This window comes from Neophocaena asiaeorientalis, unplaced genomic scaffold (assembly GCF_003031525.2).
Source record: "Neophocaena asiaeorientalis asiaeorientalis breed wild unplaced genomic scaffold, Neophocaena_asiaeorientalis_V1.1 scaffold571, whole genome shotgun sequence".
NCBI classification, from domain to species: Eukaryota; Metazoa; Chordata; class Mammalia; order Artiodactyla; family Phocoenidae; genus Neophocaena; species Neophocaena asiaeorientalis.
In genome coordinates this window covers 2,218,985-2,243,470 of record NW_020175669.1, presented here as the reverse complement: position 1 = coordinate 2,243,470, position 24,486 = coordinate 2,218,985, and the positions used below count along the sequence as shown (strand labels likewise).

General features: G+C 51.6%; 1 protein-coding gene across 1 annotated transcript in view; it reads left to right on the top strand.

The window, feature by feature from the left end:
• The window catches only part of USH1C (USH1 protein network component harmonin), a 48,769-nt gene that overhangs the window by 7,400 nt on the left and 16,883 nt on the right, over positions 1 to 24,486 (top strand). Inside the window, exons 2-15 of the mRNA XM_024731594.1 lie at positions 3,334 to 3,401; positions 4,790 to 4,933; positions 5,073 to 5,211; positions 8,877 to 8,985; positions 9,112 to 9,136; positions 9,329 to 9,386; positions 9,677 to 9,771; positions 11,479 to 11,563; positions 12,489 to 12,548; positions 12,709 to 12,765; positions 13,071 to 13,213; positions 14,256 to 14,321; positions 14,690 to 14,814; positions 17,925 to 17,998. Of these exons, the coding sequence (XP_024587362.1) occupies positions 3,334 to 3,401; positions 4,790 to 4,933; positions 5,073 to 5,211; positions 8,877 to 8,985; positions 9,112 to 9,136; positions 9,329 to 9,386; positions 9,677 to 9,771; positions 11,479 to 11,563; positions 12,489 to 12,548; positions 12,709 to 12,765; positions 13,071 to 13,213; positions 14,256 to 14,321; positions 14,690 to 14,814; positions 17,925 to 17,998 (1,248 nt within the window). The remainder of the gene's footprint in view (positions 1 to 3,333; positions 3,402 to 4,789; positions 4,934 to 5,072; positions 5,212 to 8,876; positions 8,986 to 9,111; positions 9,137 to 9,328; positions 9,387 to 9,676; positions 9,772 to 11,478; positions 11,564 to 12,488; positions 12,549 to 12,708; positions 12,766 to 13,070; positions 13,214 to 14,255; positions 14,322 to 14,689; positions 14,815 to 17,924; positions 17,999 to 24,486) is intronic.

Here is a 24,486-nt window from a genome sequence, read left to right as displayed (position 1 = left end):
TTTTCCCAGATATAATGGTATGTGGATAATTTTTTAAATGGACGAGTTGAATTTCTGGGGGTCGATGAAACATTCTGAGTGAGGATGGGAAGGTTCCAATGTGTTGGGGGAAGGGTCTGTTCAGCTGCAGCCTGAGTCCCACTTGGGGAATGATGGAGATCCCCAAGGAGATGACCCTGGAGGAGCAGGTAAGGGCAGAACTGAAGGCCAGGATTGGAGTGACCTAAGCGGTGAGAGTGGATGGACATGAGGCTAAAGAGCTGAACTTTGCAGGCTGCCTCAGAGGGAGACTGGTAGGATGTGGTTTCTCAGTGGGGCCTCTGGATGCAGTGGTCAGCATTGGAGGGCTGCCCACAAGGACCAGGAACCTGGGACCCCCGAGAATAGGCTCTTTCCACAAAGAGCATCTCCAGGCATTCTGTGCTTGGCCCAGGAGGGCAGAAAAGCAGAACCCTAGACTCTAACATTGGAAATTGCCTTTGTCTTCCATTCCCACTCTCTACCCAGTGCCTAAGTGCTGTCTACCAGGAACAGTGCCTCACTTCTTACATTTAATGATGTAGCAGGAGGCATTTCTGCAAGGAGGGGTGGGAGACAGCTTCAGTCTTAAGGCCTCAGTGAATAAGAAATTTCCCTCTCCTCTACTTTGTCTTATGTCACCACCCATGGCTGGAATTGAGCTAGAAGCCCTTTGGTTGGGCTCTCCTCACTGCAATCAGAGCAGATGGGATTTTTATGCTTCCTTAGAGAACAGAGCATCTGCGGTTCCAGGAGTCATCCAAAAGATGTTGTGTTTTCTTTCTTGTTATGAACCAAACCCAAAGGGTTTTCTTAATAGTACAGAGGAGAGTGGTGGGGATTAGAGATAAGGGAGATCCTCTTGAGAGCAAAGCATTTGAAATTTTGGCCTAAACAGGCCCTGGAAGTTTTTCCTCTGGAAGGCCTGACTCACCCACGCAGTGGTGCCAGCAGGAAGAGCATAGGCTTTGGAATCAGATAGACCAAGGTTCAAATCTTAGCTCTGTCTCTTATTAGCTGTGGGACCTTGAGTGAGATGGCTTAACCTCTCTGGTCTTCAGTTTCCTCATCTGCAAAATGGTGTGAGAACATCGGCCTTGTAGGGCTGGTGAGATAGACAAATGGAATAAAGCCCAGAAAAGCTCCTGGTGCCATCCCATGATGCAAATATTATTTCCCTTCCCCTTCTGTTCCAATGATTCCCTTTCTCCCATCTGATTGTGGGTGTACCAGGAGGCAGGGGGATGGACAAATCCATCTGATGCTTATTTATTGACCACTTACTATGCGTTAGTCACAAGAGATTTGGAACAAACAGACCTCATCTTTCCCTCATGGGGTTTTCTGTCTGATGAAGGAAACAGACCAATTCACAAAAAAGCAAGCCTTTAATTACAAATTGTGACGGTTACAGTGAAGGAATTGAAGCATCTCTGGGGTGTGGGCGTGCGTTCTGTTTAGGTAGGTGAGCAGGGAGACCTCCCTGGGGAGGAGGCCAGCCATGCAGGGGAGAGGGGAAGCAGTCCAGGCAGAGAAAGCAGCACATGCGATGGCCCTGAGGCTAGAGCGAGTGTGGCCCGTGGGAATTACTGAAAGGAGGCCCGTGCAACCAGTCAGGAGCTGAAGTTGGGCTTTGATAAGTTAAGGTAAAGAATTTGGATCTGAATCTTGTTTTGAGTACAATGAGAAGCTATTAAGTACTCAAGTGATATGATCCAATTTATTTAAGGATTTCTGGCCCCTGATCCTAGGGAAATTCAGAATTTTTCTCTGCTCCGACTCCTCTTACACAGCCGCATGTGGGCAGCCCAGGCCTATCTTGACGCTGTTCCCCACCCCTCTCTTGCAGGCCCAGGCAGAGCAGGGAGAGAGAGTCCAGGCTGGGCCCTCATAGAGATGAGCTTTTGGAGGTACCCACTTCTGTGGTGTGTGTAAAAGCCCGGGCTACCACCTAAGGTTCAGTACCACCCACTGTAGCTGATGCTTCTGTCCCCCATCTTCTGGCTAGCTGGGAGCCCCTGGCCTGGAGGAGAGGGGCAGTGAAGTGGGAGAAAGCAGCAGGTGGGATATAAACTTCTGTAGCTCCTGAAGCCCAACTGTGAGTCAGTGAGTGCAGGGCAAGCCTCCTAGGTTATTCTCATCTTTAATGAAATGCTCAGCCTAATTCTAGAGGGACGGGGGTACAGCTAGGTGGAGACAAGAAATCTGTATTCTGTACCCCTCCTGTTCAGCCCAGAAATCCCAAGGGCTGGGCCCAGTACGTCCTCTCTGTGTTGGGACAGACAGATTTCCCCCAACCTTCCAGAGTCCTTAAGATGCCCATAGAAAAAGGCAAAGACGCTCTGGCCCTCCTCTGAGGACCAATCAGGTGGGAGCTTCCAGCTTCCAGCAGCAGCTTCTCCCTCTGTGGGCTGAGGCCCTGGACCATGCTGTTGGGCCTGGAGGCTGGAGGAGGGAGGGACCCAAGGACCCCTCGAGCCTCCACCCTGCCCTCTTACTCAGTCCTGGGCTGAAGAGAGAGCTAAGGATATAGTGCACAGAGATTCACACTGAGCTGTCCCAGGGAGTGGAATCTGGGGCTCCTGGCCCACCAGCTCCCCTGGGACTGAGGTGCTAATGAAACAGCTCTTGACCCTGACCTTGGACTCCCAGCCATTGACGTCAGTGAAGTTGAAATAATGTAACCCGATTCTCCCCTTGGGGTGGCGGGGGAGTCATACAGGGGCCTGGGAAGGGGAAGGACTGACCAGAAGTCAGGGCCGACCCAGCTTAGGCCGGGACTGGACAAGGAAAAATCCAGTGGTAGGGCGCTCCCAGCCGGTGGGATGTGCTCTGTGAGCGAGTGGCCTAAATCCTTTCTGAAAGCAGTTATCTGGCACTACAGCCACCATCAGGTAAGACAGTGGGCTTCTTCCAGAGCGGGGAGCTGACGTTGGTGTTGCCACCCTGGACACAGGTGACATAGCCGTGGAGGTGATCGGCAGCATGGCTGCCATGGGGGTGCATTGCTGTCACGTGGGGGTTCACATGTATGGTATGCGTGTGCATCCCTGTGTGTACACGTGTCACTCCACCTGGGGACGAGGCTCAGCCTGACCACGTCGGACGCTTAGAGGTACTCCTGGGGCCACATCGGGGTGGTCTGCGCAGTCTGATGTGTTGGAGTCAGGGGGCCACCCTGGCTCTGGCTTCCTTCCTCTTCTCACAACCCTGAGGAGATGTGGAGGAGGTCCCCCAGCAGGGGCCTCCCCTTCCCTGGGATCTGCTATCGGGGTGCTGGGCCTGGAGTTGTAATTCTGCCTTTGGGTTTTCCAGGTGGATTTTCTGATTGAAAATGATGCAGAAAAGGACTATCTCTATGATGTGTTGCGGATGTACCACCAGTAAGTGTACTGGGTCCAGCTCCTGTGGGCCACCCCGGGTACCTCTGTCTTCAGGGAAACCTGGGGTGGATTGTTCTGAGACAGGAGGACCTCCCCCTCTTATCCTGGGGGGCTCAGGGAGGCTGATGCTCGGTGTTCCTGGGAATCAAATAGACACGCCACTCACTTGTCTCAGCAAATATTTACACAAATACATTGTGTATGGCTCTGTGCTAGTGGATAGGGGTACACGTATAAGCAAGACAGACTGGTTGCTGCCATCTAGTTGCTTACAATCTGATGGGGGAGGCTGTCAGGTAGCCAGATAGGTTCAACAGAGTGTGATTGCTAGGATAGGACAGGAAATGCCAGCTGGTCCCAGTGCCGGCATCAGATGTCTGTTATCGCTCACCCGCTTTTTGATTCATTCAGTAACATTTATAAGCTCCTGCCACTGGCCGGGCACCATGCAGAATGTGGAAATGAAAAACTACTTCCTTTCCTCAACTAACTTGTGGCTTAGTTGGGGGAGATGGACAGACACTAGCAACACAAGGAACTCTAATACAAGTTCCAGTGAAATAACTGCTGAGTAGAGGTAAAAGCAGGAATGTAAAGAAAGGAGTTCTCAGTTCTGACTGTGGAGGGAGGATCAAGAAGGCTTGAGCCAGGTTTTTGAAGGGTAAGAAGGATTTTGCTGGGTGGAAATATCAGGGAAGGACATTCCAAGATGAGAGATCAACATTAGCAACGGTTTAGAGATGTGAAAGCACAGGTTGTGACAGAGACCATAACAGCCACCAGCCTGGGCAGTTCCACAGAAACAGGTCATGGAGGCCCTGAGCCTACCAAGAAGGATGGACTGCGTCCTCTGGGCAGTGGGGAGCCATCGAAGGGTTTTGAGAAGAGGAGCAATTTACATTTTAAAAAAAGACGGGCTGAGAGTGAGCCAGTCAGCTGGCAGCTGGAGAGGTGCTGGCCCCAGACGTTGAGGGTCTGAATGGTCAGAGGTGGAGGCTTGTGAGAGATAGTTTAAGGCTGCAGCTCAGAGCAGGAAACAAGGGGATGAGAGGGCTCACTGCGATCTCACAGAGGTTTCCTGTCTGGAAGGATGCTGGGCTTCAGAAGTAGGCAGAGCTGACTTTGAATCCTGGCTTGATTTCATCCGCAGGATGAGTTAACAACCCCTACTTCGATGGTTTCCTTGAGATACTTACATGGGAGAACGGACTCTTCTGAGGCACCCGACCCATCGTTAGGGGCTCTGGGCATTTCAGGAGAGTCCTCCTCAATTCCAAGGCCTGGGCCCAGTGGGTGGGGACCCAGCCCAGGACTGCTTCCTCTGGGAATCCTGGGGTCTCAGAGGTCATGGCTAAGGGGGAGGCTTCAGGGTCCCTGTGTCTCTGCAGAACCATGGACGTGGCCGTGCTTGTGGGAGACCTGAAGCTGGTCATCAACGAGCCCAGCCGCCTGCCCCTGTTTGACGCCATCAGGCCTCTGATCCCACTGAAGCACCAGGTGGAGTACGACCAACTAACCCCCCGGCGCTCCAGGTGCGGAGAGAGCCACAGGCTGGAGGCGGGGTGGGGGGAGAGGTCACCCTGGGATGGACAGGGTTGCTCACAAGTGGATGGGGCAGCGCTGGCCATCAGGCCAGAGATGGGCCGTCACCGACCCCTCCTCCCTTGGCAGGAAGCTGAAGGAGGTGCGTCTGGACCGGCTGCACCCCGAAGGCCTCGGCCTCAGCGTGCGTGGTGGCCTCGAGTTTGGCTGTGGGCTCTTCATCTCCCACCTCATCAAAGGTGGCCAGGCAGACAGCGTCGGGCTCCAGGTGAGTGAGCAGAGCTCAGGGAATGTGGGGACCAAGCCCTCAGGCTTCCTGCCTCCCCCTCATTCACTCACTAGGCTGTGTGGTGTAACATGGTCACCTCGCCCTTCTGAGCCTTTGGGAGAGGAAAAGGGTGACGTATCCTGACAGATTGTTCTCGGGCCTATAGAAGTCTGGCTGCAGGCACTTGTCTGTTTTTTTTCTTCTTTCAATTTTAATTGGAGTATAGTTGATTTACACTGTTGTCTTAGTTTCAGGTGTACAGCAAAGTGAATTAGTTACACATATACATACATCCACTCCTTTTTAGATTCCTTTCCCATATAGGCCATTATAGAGTATTGGGTAGAGTTCCCTGTGCTGTACAGTATGTCCTTATCTATTTTGTATATAGTAGTGTGTTGCCTGTTTTCTTGAGTGGAGCTGAGAACCTGGCTCCCAGCTGTCGCTGCCCCTGCTGCACTGCACCCCACCTCCCTTATGTCTGAAGGAAGAGCATAATTATGTCCTGACACCTGAAGTTCTGGACACATAGCCTTCTCCCTGGAAGGGAACAGGAAATACTGGCATCGTGCAGTGCTTCAGAGCATAGACTCTGGAGCTGGAATGTCCTGGCTTTGCTATTCATTAGCTGTGTGACTTTGGTGAAATTACTTAACCCCCTGCCTCAGTTTCCTCATCTGTAAAATGGGATGATGATACTACTACTTACCTCATCAGGTTGTTAGGCCGGAATAAATGAATTCATATTACAAAGTACTTGTATCAGTATCTGGCTCATAAATGCTGTGTGTTAGTTTGCAGAAAACAACATGCATTTTATGCTCCCAGAATATATATGATTTGTTTGTGTTTGCTTAAGGAAACACACACACACACACACAATGAAAAGCAGTTACTTGTTGGAGGGGGAACTGGAGTGGATGGGGGATAAGGTGAGATGGAGTCATTTAAGGCTATGTCTTTTAATATTATTTGGCTTTTGAATCATATGAATGTACTATTTTTTTCTAAATTCTTTTTATTGAAGTATAGTTGATTTACAATGTGTTAATTACTGCTGTACAGCAAAGTGACTCAGTCATAAACATATATACATTCTTTTTCATATTCTTTTCCATTATGGTTTATCACTGGATATTGGATATAGTTCCCTGTGCTGTACAATACGACCTTGTTGTTTATCCATTCTATATATACCAGTTCATGCTGTGTGTTTGTTAAGCAAGCAGAGAGGGAGATTTAATAAACACCTATAATGTGCCAGGTAACATGTTGACAGCCAGTTCTCATTGTATGCCTGGGCTTTCTCATCCCCATTTTACAGAGTTGATAGAAGATCAGGGACTTGACTAGAGTCACACAGCCAGTAAGTGGCAAAGCCAGGATTTGAACCTGGGTCCCCTGACTGCCAAGTCCAGGGATCTCTCTTCAGCACCCCAGGGGCCCCTCCCTTGGGGTCGCCACGCCTCAGTGTCTGGGCAGAGATGGGCAGTCCTCCAGGTCTCGCTCCTGCCAGAGCTCAGAGCTGTGTTTTTATATGTCCAGACAGAAGAGGCCCTCCCACCCCCGCCCAGAGCTTCCAGCATCCCAATCTGGGCTGCCAAGCCAGGGGCTTCAGGGGCCCTGACGGCTAATGGTACAAGACACCGTGGAGTGGGAGGTGGAAACTGGGAGCTGACAGACATCGCTTTGTTCTAAATCCCTGTCTCACGGCTCACTGGCAGCGTCTGAAATTTCAGCCCCTTCATTATTCCTCTCCTGTGCCACACATTTTCCAGCCCAGAAACACAGCCAGAGAAAAAAACATAATGAGCTCTTCTCTTGGCGTCAGCTGAGCCCTCTTTTTTTTCCAGGGTGAGGTCTCCTCCTAGGACAAGCATTTCTCAACGATTCCTCCATGATTGGGGGCATCAGGGCATTTTAATGAAACTTAGACTTTTACCTTCCTGCCTGTTTCTCAGGCTTATGAATTATCAACCCTTTCTCGGGTTAACGGGCTCATCTCTCCTTTGTGCCGCTGTCCCTCAGATCGTCATTTCACTGTTGCCCTTGCACAAAGGGCCTTTTGCAGGGCTCCACGCGGGAGCGAGCGGGAGAGGAAAGCCAATCCTGCAAGCTGAGCCGGGGGTTGTGTGGGAATCATTCCACTGGGGTCCCAGGCAGGTTCCCTTTTGGAACAACACAGGGAGCTTCACTCAGAGCAGCTTGGGGAAAACATCTGCATCCATTCACCTGTCTGGGTGGGGTTCATGTTTCTGGGGAGATCGCATGTCTGAGGGTGGGGGAGGGGCACGTTCAGATACAGCCTGGCCCAACTGAAGGTCCCGTTGATTTGACCTGTGAGACTGGGCCCCGAGTGGGGGGCTTGGACCCAGCCCTGGGACTCCTCCATCTCTGCACTTGTGCCCCTACTGGAGTTATTTTAGATTTTTGTCCAAGTGTATCCTGTCTGAACCTACATCCTCTGCCCTGCACAACTTGCTGTATAGTCCAAGGCTAGAGAATAATCTGTGTGCCTTGGTTGTCCCAGCTGTAAAATGGACAGAGTTATCCCTGCCTTTCCTATGGGACTTGAGGGCTCTGTCAGGTGGCAAGGATCCAGAGAGGACAGGACACAGGGAACTGCAGCCAAGCTTGGCCAGAGTCCCTTCTTTTCTGCTTCCAGACACCCAAGAGACAACACTTGTCTGTCAGGGAGCCCTGATGTCAAATCTCAGCAACATTCTTCACTAGCTGGATGACCTTGAGCAAGTCACCTCACCTCTCTGAGCCTCAGTTTCCTCATCTGATTAACAGACACGCAGAGTTGTTGTGAAGAACTGCTGCAAGGAGGCCATCCAGCCATTCTCCTTCCATGAGAAGGCCCCAGAAACCTAGAGGGGTCCTTAGTGACCACCCCCCTCCCGCCCCTGTGGCACCTCTTTGAGCCCCTTGCCAGACCACTGAGAAGGCGGGGGTCTGGGTCCAGGTGTGGAAGGGAAGTGTTCAGGTGACAATAGGGAGAAGGTGACTCTGGGGGTTGTTGTAAAGGGTAGGTGTTGGCCCAGAGGACCCCTCAGAGGCTATGTGCCCACCCAGCCCCCAGACCTCACTGAGAGTCAAGCTGCGTCCCCTACACTTACTAACAAGTCTCTAAAGGGTCAGCATGTGTGGTGTGAGGTAGGCCGGCAGCTGACCTGCCCTGGCCTCAGGCTGGAGAGGGTCGGGTCATCCACGATCCAGTCCCTGCTCTGTAGCTAATGACTGTGACTGTGGACAAAACATCACCTCCTGGGCCTCAGTTTCAACTGATGTCTGAGGATCCTTCCAGCCCCGTAGTTATTAAATGGGGAGCTTCAGGACTGATCCCCAGGGCCAAGGTGCTCAGAGGACAAAGGCCAGGGAAAAGCTGCTTGAATCTTGTTGGAGGGTCGCCCTTCGCATGAATTCCAGAACCTGATGGTGCCCCAGTGGGTGGAAGGGACAGAGTGAGGGTACAGAATCCTGACTTCTCCTCCCAGCTCTGCTACCCGCTCTCTGTGCCCCTCGCCCCCATCTTGGTTCCCCCATCTGTAAAATGGGCAGAAAGACTCCTGGAGAGCAGGCCAGGAGTATCTGGCCATGAGCCTGCCCAGCTGCCCGATGCTTCCTCACCCTGGTGCGTCTTCTCTCTGCCTGTGGTTAAGGTAGGGGACGAGATCGTCCGGATCAATGGGTATTCCATCGCCTCCTGCACCCATGAGGAGGTCATCAACCTCATCCGCACCAAGAAGACTGTGTCCATCAAAGTGAGACGTGAGTGAGGCCAGAGCACGGGGGTGCTGACGGTGGGGCAGGGTGGGGCACCTGGTGGTACCCAGCTCCTAGGGGAGGAAGGGAGGGCAGAGGAGCCATCCTAACCCCCATACCTTTCTCCCCCAGACATCGGCCTGATCCCTGTGAAGAGGTGAGCAGGACCCTCCTCTGCAGGCAGACTCCTCCCTATGGGCTCAGGGTCCTGGATCAGCCTGGGGTCTGGCCAGCACTGCCCCTGGGCCAGTGATGGTGCAGGCTTCAGATGGGGAAGATTTGGATTTGGGGCCTGGTGCCTCAAACATCTCTCCCTAATGACCCGCCTTCTACTTTCCCCTGCCATCAGCTCTCCCGATGAGCCCCTCAAATGGCAGTATGTGGATCAGTTTGTGTCGGAATCTGGGGTAAGGGTCAGGACCGCCGGTGATGGGGGCTGGATGGGCTGGATGGGGTAGCTGGTCCTGAAGGAAGGCCTTCTCTAGGGATGTGTCCTCAGGGGCTTCATATAGGCCCCCAGCACATCCAGAATGCCCCTGTGGGTGGTGGCCCAGCTGGTATAGACACACACTCCCAGGGACAAAACGGCAGTCGGGCTCATGTGGGGACAGCATTGCTCGCCCCGAAGGCCTTATGAGCACAAGAGGCCCCTTGCACAATGCGGACACCCGGTGACCTTATCGTCTCCCTCCCTCAGGGTGGGCAGACCAGCCTGGGCTCCCCCAGCAGTCAGGAAAACAAGGAGAAGAAGGTCTTCATCAGCCTGGTGGGCTCCCGGGGCCTTGGCTGCAGGTGGGTAGCAGGTACTCCCTGGGGCTCACTCATGGCCAGCAGACCCCAATAGGTCCCTCACACCACTCCCCTTCCTCACTGCTGCTTCTGAGGAGATTTTTGTCCACTAGCAATGACACTTCTTGGTGCTTGATTTCCCCTCTGAGCTTCACAACAGCCCTGTAGGGCCAGAGGGACAGCTCTAACAGGCCCATTTTACAGAGGAGGAAACTGAGGCCCAAAGGCAGAGCCATATTCCTTTGGTGGGCCCTCAAGTCATGCAAAAGGAACCTGTCAAGCTGATCATGTCTGTCACAGTTCCCTTCTCACTTATTACCTTGTGGCTTCCTTAGGAGGCAGCCAGGGAGTTGCAAACAGGCATTGGGTCTCATGGGGCATTTTTGTTAAGCACACAGGTACTGCAGTTAAAGATCTAGGCCCTGCTGTGCCACCTATGAGCTCTAGAACCTTGGACAAGTTACTTAACCACCCTGACCCTCAGTTTCTTTTATTTATTTGTTTGTTTGTTTGTCTTGGTTGCATCAGGTCTTCGTTGCAGCAGGTGGGCTCCTTAGTTGCAGCTCGCCAGCTCCTTAGTTGTGGCACGTGGACTCCTTAGTTGTGGCATGCGAATTCTTAGTTGTGGCATGCATGTGGGATCTAGTTCCCTGACCAGGGATCAAATCCGGGCTCCCTGCATTGGGAGCACAGAGTCCTAACCACTGTGCCACCAGGGAAGTCCCCTCAGTTTCTTTCTCTATAAATCAGCAGTAATAATCCCCATATCACAAGGCTGTTGTGAGGAAGAGTGAGATGACAGAATGAAGTACCAAGCCTAGTGCCTGGCAGGTAGTAAGCAGTTCGTAAATATTAGCTATTATTATTTGTCTTTTTTTTTTTTTTGACTGCACCACGAGGCTTGTGCGATCCTAGTTCCCCGACCAGAGATTGAATCTGGGCCCTCGGCAGCGAAAGCGCAGAGTCCTAACCACTGGACCACCAGGGAATTCCCTAAGTTATTCTTCTTATTTCCATTCCATCACATTTCTGACAAGCATAAGTGATTTAAAAAAAAAAAGTCCCTCCTTTCTAAGAAATTATAGCTTAATATAGAAGCCAACCACATAAACAGTTCCAGTATTGAGGGACTCTGTCACGGAGCTGCATTCTGGGTCAGGCGTGGCAAATAAGTTTTCCATCCTGTGCTCTCTCTAGTCAGTTAGTGGTGGCTGCCCTGGAGTACTATTTTGAAAAGAACTTTAATGCTGTATCTAGGCGTAGGTGGAAAAGAGTGTTGCGATTGATTAGTGATATCTGCCACAGATCTGGGAGGGGAGATTAACAAACAGTACAAGTGCCATCCTTGCTGTAGGTGTTTTAGGAGCACAGGGAAGGGAGCAACCAGCTTAGTCAGGGGATAGAATAAGGAGATTGGTTAAAACCTTGTAGAGGAGATAACATTTGAGAGTTGAGGAATGCATAGGAAAATGCTAGAAAGAGAGAAGAAACAGCATATGCAATAGGTTGGATGAGAGGTTGGGTAGGGGGAATTAGACGTAGCTTTCTGTTGGTAGTTGCCACAGGGAAATGAGGCTGAACAGGTAGATGACAGAGGGCTTGGGTACTGAGCTCATGCGTGACCTGGACACACAGGCATGGGGGCCGGTCATTGAAAATGAGCCAGCACTGAAGAGCAGAGGCTCACCTGATCTTCCGAATCTCCCACAGCATTTCCAGCGGCCCCATCCAGAAACCTGGCATCTTCATCAGCCACGTGAAGCCTGGCTCCCTGTCTGCTGAGGTGGGGCTGGAGGTGAGTGACCCTGGGCCTGCCCCAGTGGGGCCCCTGTGGGGCGCAGGGTCAGACTGTGATCGCACAGGGATGGAGCACGTGCTTTCCCACACAGCCCTCTCTCAACACTCACTGGCTGATGATTCCTACTAACCCCCAAAGGGAAGGCTTCACAGAGGGGGTGACATTTGAGCCTTTCTCCAGCCCTTCTCCAGCTCTGAGAACCTTTGGTCCTGAGCTTGGGATGTAGTAATAATAATCAGAATTGACATTCATTGAGCGTTAACTGGATTGGACATTGTTCTAAGCCCTTTAAAATGTATGAGAACTCTGAAAATTAGGTACTATCGTTAGCCTCATTTCACAGATGAGGAAACTGAGAGCCAGAGAAAGATCTTTCCAAGATCATGTACGTAGTATGGCAGGGCTGGGATTCAAACCTAGGTGGTCTGATTCCAGAGCTAGATAGAACTCTTAATCTCATCTTTGGACAAGTTATTTCCTCTTTCTCTGCTTCAGTTTCCTATCCTGTAAAGTGGGGGTACTAGCCTTCCTTCTGGGGTCATTGTGTAGATTAAATGTATTAATACATATGCTTAGAACTGTGTCTGGTACATACTGAGGGATCGATTAACGTTAGCTATGATACTAGTTATTATTATGACTCCACACAGAATCTACTGTATGAGAAGTTAAAGGCTCCTAAGTCTACAAACTGAGTTTTTAAAGCAAATGTCGTAAATTCAGCCAAAGTAATGAACTTCTAAAGGTGTAATATTTGACAACTGATGAAAGAGATATGGGGTGGAGGAGCCCTGGGAGGACCCTATTGGAACTCTGCTCTTTCGGAAGAGTTGAGGTACAGCTACTTGAAGACCCAACGTCTGATGCTGGCCTCCAGGGGGAGCTCTTCCAACATGCTGATCCCTCTCCATTTCTCCACCAGCCAGGGGACCAGATTGTCGAAGTCAATGGCATCGACTTCTCCAACCTGGACCACAAGGAGGTGAGATGTGGGTTTTTCACCTTCTGGCTGTGATCCTCTCTGCTGTCCTCTTCTCACCTACGTCCCCCTTGCCACAATGTCTGAAACCTTCTGTGCTCTCCAGAGGCCTCAACTACTCTGATCTGTCAGGTCTCAGCTGACTATCTGCCTGTCCCCACAGGCCGTGAACGTGCTGAAGAGTAGCCGCAGCCTGACCATCTCCGTCGTAGCTGGAGCTGTAAGTCCAGAACGAGCTGGTGGGGGCCCCGTGACCCCTGACCTGCAGCCCAGCTGCTCAGACCCCTGATCTCTGCCACACACTCGTGGGAAAGGCCAAGGGGTCTCCTTCCCTGAAGCTCTGATAGCAGCTGGGGAGGATTTCTGCCCAGCCAGAAGCTTGGGTCAGACAGAGCAGGAGCCACAATGCCTGACATGGGGGGCCACGGAGATGAGAAGGCAACCCAAATCTTGGCCCTCAAACTCTGGCAGTGGACTTCTAGGTTCCCAGGGGACTGAGCAAGGCGCCTCTTTTCTCCCCATGAGGGCCGGGAGCTGTTCATGACAGACCGGGAGCGGCTGGCAGAGTTCCGGCAGCGCGAGCTGCAGCGACAGGAGCTTCTGATGCAGAAGCGGCTGGCGATGGAATCCAACAAGATCCTCCGGGAGCAGCAGGAGATGGAGCGGCAGTGAGTGTGGCCAGCCAGGAGGCCCCTGCCCTGCCCTCCCAGACCACTGTACCATCCCACCCGCCTTTCTTCCTGCCCACTGCATCCTGAGCTGACTTTATTCTCTCCCTCGAGGCCTGTCTTCAGACCAGATGGGCTCAGTGATGCTCAGTGGAAGCATCCCCTGCCTCCAGACCACGAGGCTCCTCCTCCCTCCTTGCCAAGGAAAGCCCTTGATTTCCAAGACCCAGGAATATGGAAAATGAGGATGCTACTAGCAATAACTAACATTTGTCAAGTACCAACCACGTGGCTGGCGTTGTATTAGGGCCTTGTTTACGTTCCTCAACTGAATTCCCATAATAGCCCTGGGAGATAGATGGTATTAACCCATTTTATAGGTGAGGAGACTGAGACTCAGAGAGGTTACACCACTTGTGTCCAAAGTCAGACATGGCTAAGCTGTGGAATTCATACCCAGGCAGTTTGGCTGCCCCATCTATGGTGATAAGAACTACCCCCCACCAACCCCAGAGTGGCTGGGATGATGACTGAGAGAATTCATAAGTCAAAAACTATTGTCAAGATCCCAATCCAGATACATTCTATGAGCATAATAAGAATTTGGGAAAGGAAAGTGGACAGGATCTTTCCACCTCTCCCATCACAGAATTTGCCTGAAGAACCACCCTGGGTGGTACCTCTGCCCTTTACTCTGGCCTTGCTTAGCAGCCCCGGCTTTGCCTCTGGGAGGACCTCACTCAGTCAGTCACTTTATGCTGGTGTTTAGAGGTGGCTGCATGGCATGTGGCCTGCACTGAACTGCCTCCAGTCTCCCGCAGTGCAGAATCTCTGCTCAGCAGTGCCAGACGAAACCACACAAGAGCACAGGATCCAGACTTTTCTGGACCCTCTTTCCCAGCATCCAAATTTGGTCCAGGCATCCTTGGAAAGGAGCCTGGAAGAAATATTTAAAACTTTTCTCAAATCAGAGATTAGCTGCAAGGAAGAGTTAACTGCTCTGACATAGATTCCAACATGCCAACTTGCATTTGTGTTTCAGAAGGAAAAAGGAAATTGCCCAGAAGGCAGCAGAGGAAAATGAGAGATACCGGAAGGAGATGGAACAGTGAGTGCCTTGGCCCCATGTGTCTGCACACACATGTCTGTGCGTGGACGTGAGTGTACTCGAAGGAGTGCGGCCCCAGAGGCCACCTCCAGGCCCAGTTTACCTGGCCCTCTTGTCCCCCTGGCGGACTGTCCCTTATTTGTAGTCATTCCATAATCCTAGTAAAACCCATCATATTAGGGTAACTGGAATACAGTCTTGTAACTGTCAGGGTGGCATTCACACCTGATTTAGAATACAAGTGCCAGGGACTCGTTTTCGTCACAGCTACAACCACGTGGCTTCTCCCCAGGCTGGTTGGCATTCCCCAATAGGCAGAAGGCAGGCCTGCAAAGGTTCTGACTCCAGTCACAGGCGTCTTATTTCAGGATCGTGGAGGAGGAAGAGAATTTTAAGAAGCAGTGGGAAGAAGACTGGGGCTCAAAGGAACAGCTCCTGTCGCCTAAAACCATCACCACCGAGTTGCACCCAGTACCCCTTCGCAAGCCAAAGTGTATGTATCATGTGCCAGGGGAGAGGGGGCTTCCTTCTGGGGCCTGGGGATGTCTAGACAAAGATAGAGGTCTCCCGCCACTCACCACCACCTGCCCAGGTGAATAGGCCATGGCTGTCTCTTCATGGAGGGGTGGCCAAGTGCCAGGTGCTGTCTGCCAGGGCATTGGGATGGTTGGGATCTGCCTGTCCTCCTTGTGCTGGGGGCCGGCTGCCAGGCTCTCCCCCATGACACAGACTCAGGCATGTGCCCTTGGACTTCTGAAGAGGGGCTGGAGAGCTGTGGCAAAAGCCAACTGCTGATGGGATTATCATCCTAGTATTTCAGGCGTTGTGTCCTCCTCTTGCCCGGTTCTGAATTGGGGCTGGGGTAAAACAGCAAGAAAGAGGGCAAGGGGCTCACGTGAGAGAAGGACTCTGGTGGTCCAAGGCTGGTGAGCAATTGCGGGAGGAGCTTACCGAAGTGCCCCTACCACCTGCATCCCTGTGTGTGGACTGCAGTCACGCCACTCCGAGGATGGAGCCGGGGAGAGAACTGTGTGACCCTCCCAGGCACCAAACTGCAGCCATCCTTGGGCCTCAGCAACCTCTGCCCTTCCCATCTCCTTTCTTCCTCTGTCCTGTGTTCCCACGTCCACTCGCAGTCCAGGCCCCCACCATGTGCTCCCCCGTGCACCTGCTCTCCACCCCAACTCCCAGGCTGTCATGTCTCTTCAAGGGGCAGCTCACACCACCAGGGCAGGGTTGGGGGCTCAGTCTCAGTGCTTCTTCAGTGGGGTAGTGGTGGGGAGCCAGGAGCCAGGCAGCTTGGGGGGCCGTGGCAATCACAGGTCCGGGATGCCTGGTTGGGCCTTTACTCGCTGACTTTACAGCTGTTTCGATTTGTACTTGACACAAGGCAGATTCTACTCCAGCTGACTGTGCTCAGCCGACCTTGGACCCTCCCGATATGAGGCAAATCTGCACCCAAGAACCAAGGTTCCCCCACTTCCCCTGTGCAGCAGCCATTTGGGATCCTGTGATGGGGTCCGGACAGCTTTGGCCCCAACTTTGAATCATACTCGAGCCCTAGAGGGACATCAACTTGCCAACCCAGGCCACTTGGGTCAACAAGAGGCGCAGGGCATCTGGATGGTTCCACGTCACCCCTCCCTGGTGCAGGGCAAGCATCTCCCAGCACATTTCTTGCTGGAACCGGGGCAGTGTCATCTTGGGTCCTCTCCGAAGGACAAAGCACTTTCTCATCAGCCGCCCCCATGACATTCGGTATGAGTTGAGGATGTGGCCAGAGCTAGATTCCCGGCGAATAATCTGTGCTTTAGACAGGTAGCTAATTTGCTCTTCGGAGTGAAATAGGAGCTTCCGAAAGAGAGAGATCGATTTTAATTGCTTCTCATGAAAGTAATCCTAGTCAATTTAGTACCTTCCTAGAAATTGGGTCTTGGCCTCAAAGCAAACACACTCTCTCAGGAACTGTAAAAAATAAAAGTCCTTTCTCTAGCTATTTATTCAGTGCTTTTCAACCAAATCAAGCTTCTTGAATAAAAGGAGCAAAAACTTTCCCTTTGCTGGAGATATAAATGTCTTCTAAGGGAACGGGAGGAAGCAAGTGATTGAGGACCAGGCTCTGCCGGCCTGAGCTGAGGTAGCCAGGCCACCGCCATCCATTTGCATCTGCGTTGGCAGTTTATTTTTACTTTGGAGATTAGGCAGGAAGTGCAGGAAGGCCTCTGAGCCAGCTCAGTTCCCACCTTTTCCCCATTCCTCGGAGGCTGGAATGGTCTCTGCCTTTTAGGGCCGACAGGCCAGACTGCAGCCAGCCCCTCCCTGACCACTCTTCAATCTGGGGGTCCAGTCAGCTGACAGGTTCTACCTGACTCAGGTGTCTTGTGCCTGTGTGGAGCCAGCATTTTTGAACAGACAGGAGAGAGTGTGAAGCATCTCTTGCCTGGAAAATGAAGCCACTCATCCTAATGATCAGGGGGGACTGACTGTTCCCCTCCCCGCCTGCTTCCCAGGGGCTCTGCCTGCCTACCCATGACCGACCTCAACATTACCCTGAGCCCTCAAAGCCAGGACGTACAGTCACAGAGGCCCCAGAATAGCTTTCCTTAGCAAAAGCAAAAGGGGGCAGAGGGGTAATTAAGGTTCCCAGGGCTGGAGGGAGGCTTGAAAGATAAGAAGTTTAAATAAGAGCTTTCCAGCCTTCTCATCAAGGACCCCATCTATTAGCCCCCAATCCCATTAGACCCCATGGTTTGGAAGTTGAGTTTTTTCTTACTACACTAGTAAGTAATCATTTATATTCACTTACTATAAGTAGTTTTATTAAGTAGTCCCTCTTGTTAGCAAGAAAGCATCAATGTTCCATTGTTGAGTAAATATAAACCGAGCCCAAAGCAAAGGAACTTACGTATAGCCTTTTCATAGGTTAATAGGCCAGCTCTTCTAATTAATATTTTGAAATATTAATAAGCAGCTCATAGCAGACTCAAACACTACTTTCCAGGGCCCCAGGGAGGCCAGAGTCCAGGTTAGAAATCACTGGAAAGGACAGTTTGCTATTCTCCACATTAGGTCAGAATTCATGTCTTTCTAAGCACACGTGCCCCTTTTACCCCTTGGGACCTCCTCACCTACTCAGGATCCCAAACTTCTGTCTGCTGCCCACACACACAGTTCTGACATTCCCTGGGGACCCAGAGCTCCAAGGGTGATGAGAAGAAGCTGGGAGGATCTGTTTCCCATTGCAAGCCCTTGGCATCAAATGTGTATAATACTCAGATACTCCTGTCATCAGTACTGCACCTCCTATTTCAACCAAACACCCTGCAAAATGGTTCTCATGCTGCTGTCAGATCAGAGGCCCCTGTTGTGAGCCCATTTTACAGATGGAGAAATGAGAACTACCAAGGTTGAAAGCACTGCACGCACCATCCCAGAGCAAGAAACCTTTGCTCTGGATTCCTGAGCCCTGTTCTCGCCCCTGACCTCCCAGCTCTCCCGTGGAGTAAGCTGGTCACAGGCCCCCAGGCACCCCCAAGCACCTCTGGCTTCTTGATCTCCCAAGTCCTTCTTGGTTCACCAACTTCCTCCTCTTTTCCCGGGTAGATGATCTGGGAGTGGACCCCGAGTTTGACCCAGCAGATGACCTGGACGGAGGCACGGAAAAGCAGGGAGAGCAGGTTTGCTGCCCCCGCTTCGCTCCCTGGCCTTGCTGCTCTGTTTGCCCTGCCCGCCTCCTCCTGCCAGCCCTGCAGACACCCAGCTCTGAGGGTCCAATATGTGGTAGGGACTCCTGGAGTCCGGGAAGTTCCTCCAAGCCCTGGCTTGGTCCAAGCACTGCACACAATACCTTAAGGACAAGTCTCACGGCCAGGCTGAAATGTCAGCTGGAACTGCTGGTTCAAATATTTAATACTACCCAAGCCTAAGTTCTTTCTCTGCTGCTCTGGCCTCTCCCCCAAGACTCCCTAGACCTCCCCAACATCCAGCAACTAAGAGGATAGTGCTGGGTCTAGCAGGGGGCTTTCTAGATCCTGTTCCAGAGCTCAGGCTGGTCAAGGGTGGGTAATTAAGCCATCACTTCTGGCCAGGGAGCTTCAGCCTTGAGGTATTAGCCCATCCGTCATGCTGTTGCCTGGGGAAGGCAGGGGGCTGGTGATCTGGCCTGGGTGGGGATATGCTTTTCTGGGGGCAGATCTCCTGCCCACTGCTGCTTGAGCGCCCTTCCCCGAGCTGACCCTGCCAGAGCCTTCTCTTTCGCCGTTGAAAGCAGAGGACGTGGCCTGCTCTGTGAGACAAGACAGTTTTGTTCTGTCTGACAGTCGTTCTAGGCAGAGACCCAGGCTCCCTTTTGTTTCGGGTTGTTTCTTGGATGGAGGAACCTGACGCCGGTCAGGAGAGGCCTTGTTCAATGGGGCTTTGTGTTTGCAGACTGTGGCTGTGATGGGGAAAAGCTCATCCTTCTACAAGGGGCTTTCTCTTTGACTTTCTGGCACTGACTTCTGAAGCCAGTGTCCTGGGGGGGGGAGGTGGGCAGCTGACAGTGGCCCGGGGCCTGGGAATCGGGCCCTTTCTCAGGTGGTCTTGGGCCTGCTTTACAACCCAGGTCAGGCCAGGTAAGTGGAGAGTCAGACAGAGGGTGCGGTTCTGCTGTTGAATTTGCCGAGGCTGTTCTTCATCTCACAAAGCCGCGAGTTCCTTGGGAACCCAACTCCTCCTGGCTGCTGCCCATGGATGCTCTGGCTGAGCTGAACTGCATCTCATTGCTTTGTTCTCTGTGTTCTTATAGCCTTTGGATGGTTTTATCGCTACGATGGCAAATTCCCAACCATCCGGAAGGTAGGCCAGGACTGGGTGCTGTTTGCTGCTGAGTTTGCCATTGGTTTTGACCTTTTCCAAACATTGTTTTTTCTCCTGTCGTCTCTCAACAGTGTGACCGCCTGTTCACTGGGGGGGCTAACCCTGTCTGTGCCTCTCTGTCAGACTGATGTCAGATGGCAGGGCGCTGTCACAGCGGCATCGTGGGGGAGGTATTCATGGGCTGAGACCTTCCCAGGCACTGCTGGGTCGGCACCAGCCCCACTGGGCACGGGACAGGGCAGAGCCATGGCAGGAAACTTCTGCTCTGTTTCTCTGTCAAGTAGAACCAGAGGCCAAGACCAGAAGCCAAGGTCAGACAGTGAAAAATCAAGTTGGGTGCAGGTTATGAGACATGCACACAGAGGATTTTATTTGAAAAAATAATAAAAGGAGATGTACAGGTAAAATCTTTTCCAGGCACTAATAACTAGATAAATGTAAAAGAACTAGCGTCTCCCCCACACACACCTCCCATCAGAAATCATGTCACTCGAAAATCACTCTTGGTGAATAGGAAAGCTTATTTTCCTCTATTCATCAGTCCAGTCATTCCAGAAATAGCTGGTATTTTGGTTTTCATTTCATTTCCAAAAGAGAGAAAAATTGCATCTAGGTAGAAGCAAGAGCACATCCACCCCATCTGCCTCTCCTCTCAGTCTGGGCCAGAAGGAATATCTGCCATGAATTTAACTGACAGCTAAAGGACAACAGAATCATGTCCCTCATGCTGGCTCTGAAAATCTATTGACATTTTTTCTAGAGTCATGTGAGATGCTTTGTCTCCCAGCAGCTGGAGCGAAGTCCCCAGGTAATACAAGTGGCCCTCTATGGCCGTGATCAGCAATGCACAAAATTCCCCTTATTTGAAAAGATAACTATTCAGTGTCTTCTTGAGCCCTCTGGGTCTCAAGGCGCCCAGGTCTGTGACCTCACAAAGTCTATTCCAGCGCCTGAAGGATTCATGTTTCTGACTGAATCCTTTCCCCAGGACGGCTTGAGTAAATCACGGAGACCAACCCTACTTGTAGGAGCCCGCCATCTGGCAGGGCAGGCAGATTCACACACAGCTAAGTAACATGTATGGAGAAGGCTAGTGTGTGATCAGTAAGCAATGCTATGGGGCAGCTTGCCTTTCTGCATCAGTAAGCAGGTACTTTTTTCTTGGAGATGGGACAGAAACTGTCATATCTGCCTGCCCCACCCAGGAGCCCTAGCTCTAAAATCTTAACACTGGTGGTTTTCTTTAAACTAGTAGAATGGCCATGCCTATTATGATGCTCCCTGTGAGAGGCCGTGCCCTTAGTCTAGCAAGCTGCCATTGGGTAGAATGTTTCTGGCTCCTCTTGGGGAATTGTCTGAATTGATAATATGATAGTAGGGATTCATCTATCAACTGAGCTGAGAGTCTAGTGAACAGGGTAGGAAGGAATCAAGCAGAACTCTGAAGTAGTGAAAAACATTTTCTCAAGTGGCTCACAGACTGCTCTGGGGGTGAGTCCCCATATCCTAGATGGGGAACCATCTCCAAAGCACCTGTGCACAGAGGTGGGGGTAGTCTTTAGGAGGGGAGGCAGAATGACTCGGTCACATGTCCATAATGACCCATCATGCCCCTCCAGCTGTGGACAAAGTTGTGTGTCCATTGCTGGAAAACTCAATTCCTCCTTCCTGGCTTTGGATGCTGGGATGATTCAGGAATTCTGAGAGTAGGCCCCAGGAAGCCTTGTGGGTTTGGGGGTGAGCTCATTGAACGTGCAGGCTTCCTCCTTCCCCAGAGTGTTGACTCTCTCTGCTGGCCCCTGTCCTCCATGCTGTGTGATGGGGTCTGACGCTCCCTCCTACCATGCTCCATTGCCCCCAGCTCATCAGAGCACCGTGGGGAAACTCACGTCCAAACTCTGGCGCCACCACTTACTAGATGTTTGACGTCCAGCAAGGGACTTCACCTTTCTGAACCTCGGCTCTTTCATCAGAAGGGGGATAATATGTATTTATGAGATAATCAACTTTTAATCCCTTGGCACATAGGTAGTCCATAAATCTTAATTTTCTTCATTCCTTACTCCCTGGCTTCCCTGCAAGCCCATGGGAGAAGCAACCAGGAAGGCAGACATTGTGGTCTAATTCAAACAGGAAAAAGAAGTCTGTTTGCCCTGCATCTCCTTCCCCCAGTCCTCTTCAACCCTGACGGCCAGTGAAGAGCAGTTAGGCCATCCTCCCTACCTTCTCCTGCCCACCATCTCCCAGTCCTGTAGTTTCTGTCTGGTCCTCAGTTCGGGAGCCTAGTTCAGAGGGAACAGTGGATTTGGACTCTCCAGGATGAAATGGTCTGGAGTTTAAGCATCAGGACAAAATCTGATGTCCCTGGCTCTGGGCTCCCAGGTCAGAGGCTGACACCCTTCTCCTCTAGCTCAGGACAGGGGATCTGTCCCAGATTTTCTCTAGAATCTACCAAGATGCACCTGTGATGTCTGAACATCCAGTTGTTGGAGAAGGCATATGCCCAGATACTAAGAAATAAATACAATGCTTTTTAAAATACAGCGCTTTGAAGCTCACGAAGCTCTTTCATAGATGTTATTTCATTGGCTCTGAATGGCAAACCTGTGGGGTAGGTATTTACCCCATTTTGGAGATGAGATAAACCAGGCCCAGAGAGGTTAAGGAACTTAACCAAGGTTACACAGCTTGTTAGTGAACTAGTAAGCCAGTTCTTCTGGCTGGCACAGGGAAATGTGTCTCACTCTGTGATGGGTAGCAGTGTCCTGCCTGTCCTTAACCTTAAGTCCAATGCCCAGTGTGGTGGGGCAGAGCTAGGGGAGGGGCTCACTGTGGGGTGGTTGCCTGCTGTTGTCTGAAGACTGAATGCCCTGTTTGCTGTGCTGTGCCAGTGTCAACACTACCTTGTAACCCTTGTCTTATAAATAATGCCACATCTGCTCAGAAAGGAAAGGATAAGAAGAAAGCCAAGTATGATAGCCTTCAGGAGTTGAGAAAGAATAAGAAGGAACTGGAATTTGAGCAAAAGCTTTACAAAGAGAAAGAGGAAATGCTAGAGAAGGAAAAGCAACTGAAGATCAACCGGCTGGCCCAGGAGGTATGTGTCCTGCTCCCAGGCCTGGTGAGCTTTCCTGGGGCAGTTTGGTTGGTCCCCACCACGCTCTCAGGGAACCAGATGGAGTTGCTCTTCCCAAATGCAGTCCAAGGATGGAGTGAGCCTGGCCTCCTCCCCAGGCTGGAGAGTGACAGCTTCCTACCTACCCAGAGTCATCTGAGACTAGCCTCTGGCTTAGTGTATGTTTGGGATCGAGACGGGCCCGCTTGCTCAGGGGCTGGCCTCTCTACCCAGATTGTAGGTCTCGGGTTAGCCTCTACACATGTGGCTAGAGATTTGAGTCTGTCCTCTACTCCCACCACCCCCAACCAGAGTATGAGCCCAAGGCTAGGCCGCTCCACCCTCCGTGTGGCTGTGAGGCTGCCCTCCCTGCTCAGGGTTTGAGTCGGAGGCTAACCCTCTGTTCAGCTATAGATCTGAAGTTAGCCTTCTACCCACCTGTCATTAGATCTGTGTCAGTTTGACAGTTAGACAACCCCCTCCCCAACCCAGGTTATGAATCCAAGACCCATTTTCCCCTATCTGCCTTGTGTCTGAGGGTATGGGTCTGAAGCTAACCTATTTAGGCAGGTGGGGGGTCTGAGGTTATCCCCCAGTTAATCAGGCTGTGAGTTTGAGGCTGCTCCCATCAACATGAGATGTGTCTGAAACCTCTAGACCTCTTCAACCCCGGAATATATCTAAGGCTGTCCCCTTCAAGACATGTCAAAAGTAGTCTTCCAGAGTAAGTAATTGCTATTTCCTAGGTAACTCCCTAGCTGTTGGAGATATTAACTGGTTTCTCTTCTCTTTAATGCTTCCATGAATCAGAATGCCAAACTGATTAGATTACAAATCCAGAGAAGTCCTGAAAAATGTGAAGTGCATTAGATCTCTCATTAGGAGCAAATTAGCTAAAAGATTAAAGATAAAATTGAGCTTGTGCTCCTGAGGACGAGGTGGCCTGGAGGGGAGATGAAAAAGAGTACAGTTGAACTCTTGGGAGGTGCTGAGAGCCTATAAAAGGACCATACTTGGAGAATCATAAGAGCCTCAGGGTTGGTGGGGATCCTAGGGGCCAGCTAATCCCACGCAATGCACGAGCTCCTTCTCGGATTTTGTCTACACCTGCCGTTAGCTAGCCCAACACCCTAACCCCCTCCCCCTTATCTCCACCTCCTCTGGGGCCAGGTGGAACAAGCCTGGGGCTTTTTCTAGGTAATTGAGACACCCAACAATTCTCTGGGTTTTTTTAAGAAGTGTTTCTGTTCTACTGATTTGACTGTGCCGCCCACATGTGATTCAAGTGTGCCCTCTGTCCTCTCCCATTTTGCGCCGGTCTTGGGTCCCAGGTATCGGAGACAGAGCGGGAAGACCTTGAGGAATCGGAAAAGATTCAATATTGGGTGGAAAGGCTCTGTCAGACGCGCCTTGAGCAGATTTCCTCTGCTGATACTGAGATTTCAGAGGTAACGGAGCCCTTCTTTCCACATAGACCCACCCTGGGGACAGCGGGAGGCAAGATGGCCACTGGCAAGCTTCACTGTCCAGGGCTGCCAACCAGCCCACTCCTCCTTCCTCTCTTGAGGAGGGGGGCATATCTGTATTTCTGGGATTATCTCCAGAGTGACCACTAAGTCCCAGCTCATCTGAGATGATCCCGGTTAGGCCTGTTGTCCTGGCATAACTACTCAGATGTCCTTTTCACTGACAAGTGTGTTCCAGTTTAGATGACTATTGGTCATCTAATTGGTCATCTAATGGATTATATGGTCGCCTTCTTACCACCCACATAACTTGGGGCTCCCCTGCATTTGGGCACTCCCTACTGGCCACCTCATATGGGATCATCTGGGCACCCAGGTGGCAGAGAAGTGACACCCCCATGGTTCTGGTTTGAGGGTGGTGGGTCTTCAGCAGCAAGAGAAATAAATAGATGAGCATTATACTCGATGTATTGTGAAGTGGGGCACTAAGCAGTTACAGAACTTCCTTGCAACCCCCCAGATGACCACAGGTCTCCCGCCTTCCCTGCCTTCTGTGTCTCCCCTGGTCCCACCCCTGAGACGCTTCGCAGGTGGGCTGCACCTCCACACCACTGACCTGGATGACATCCCCTTGGACATGTTCCACTATCCCCCCAAGACTGCTTCTGCCTTGCCTGTGATGCCCCACCCCCCACCCTGCACCCCACCCCCCAAGGTCCCCGCGCCC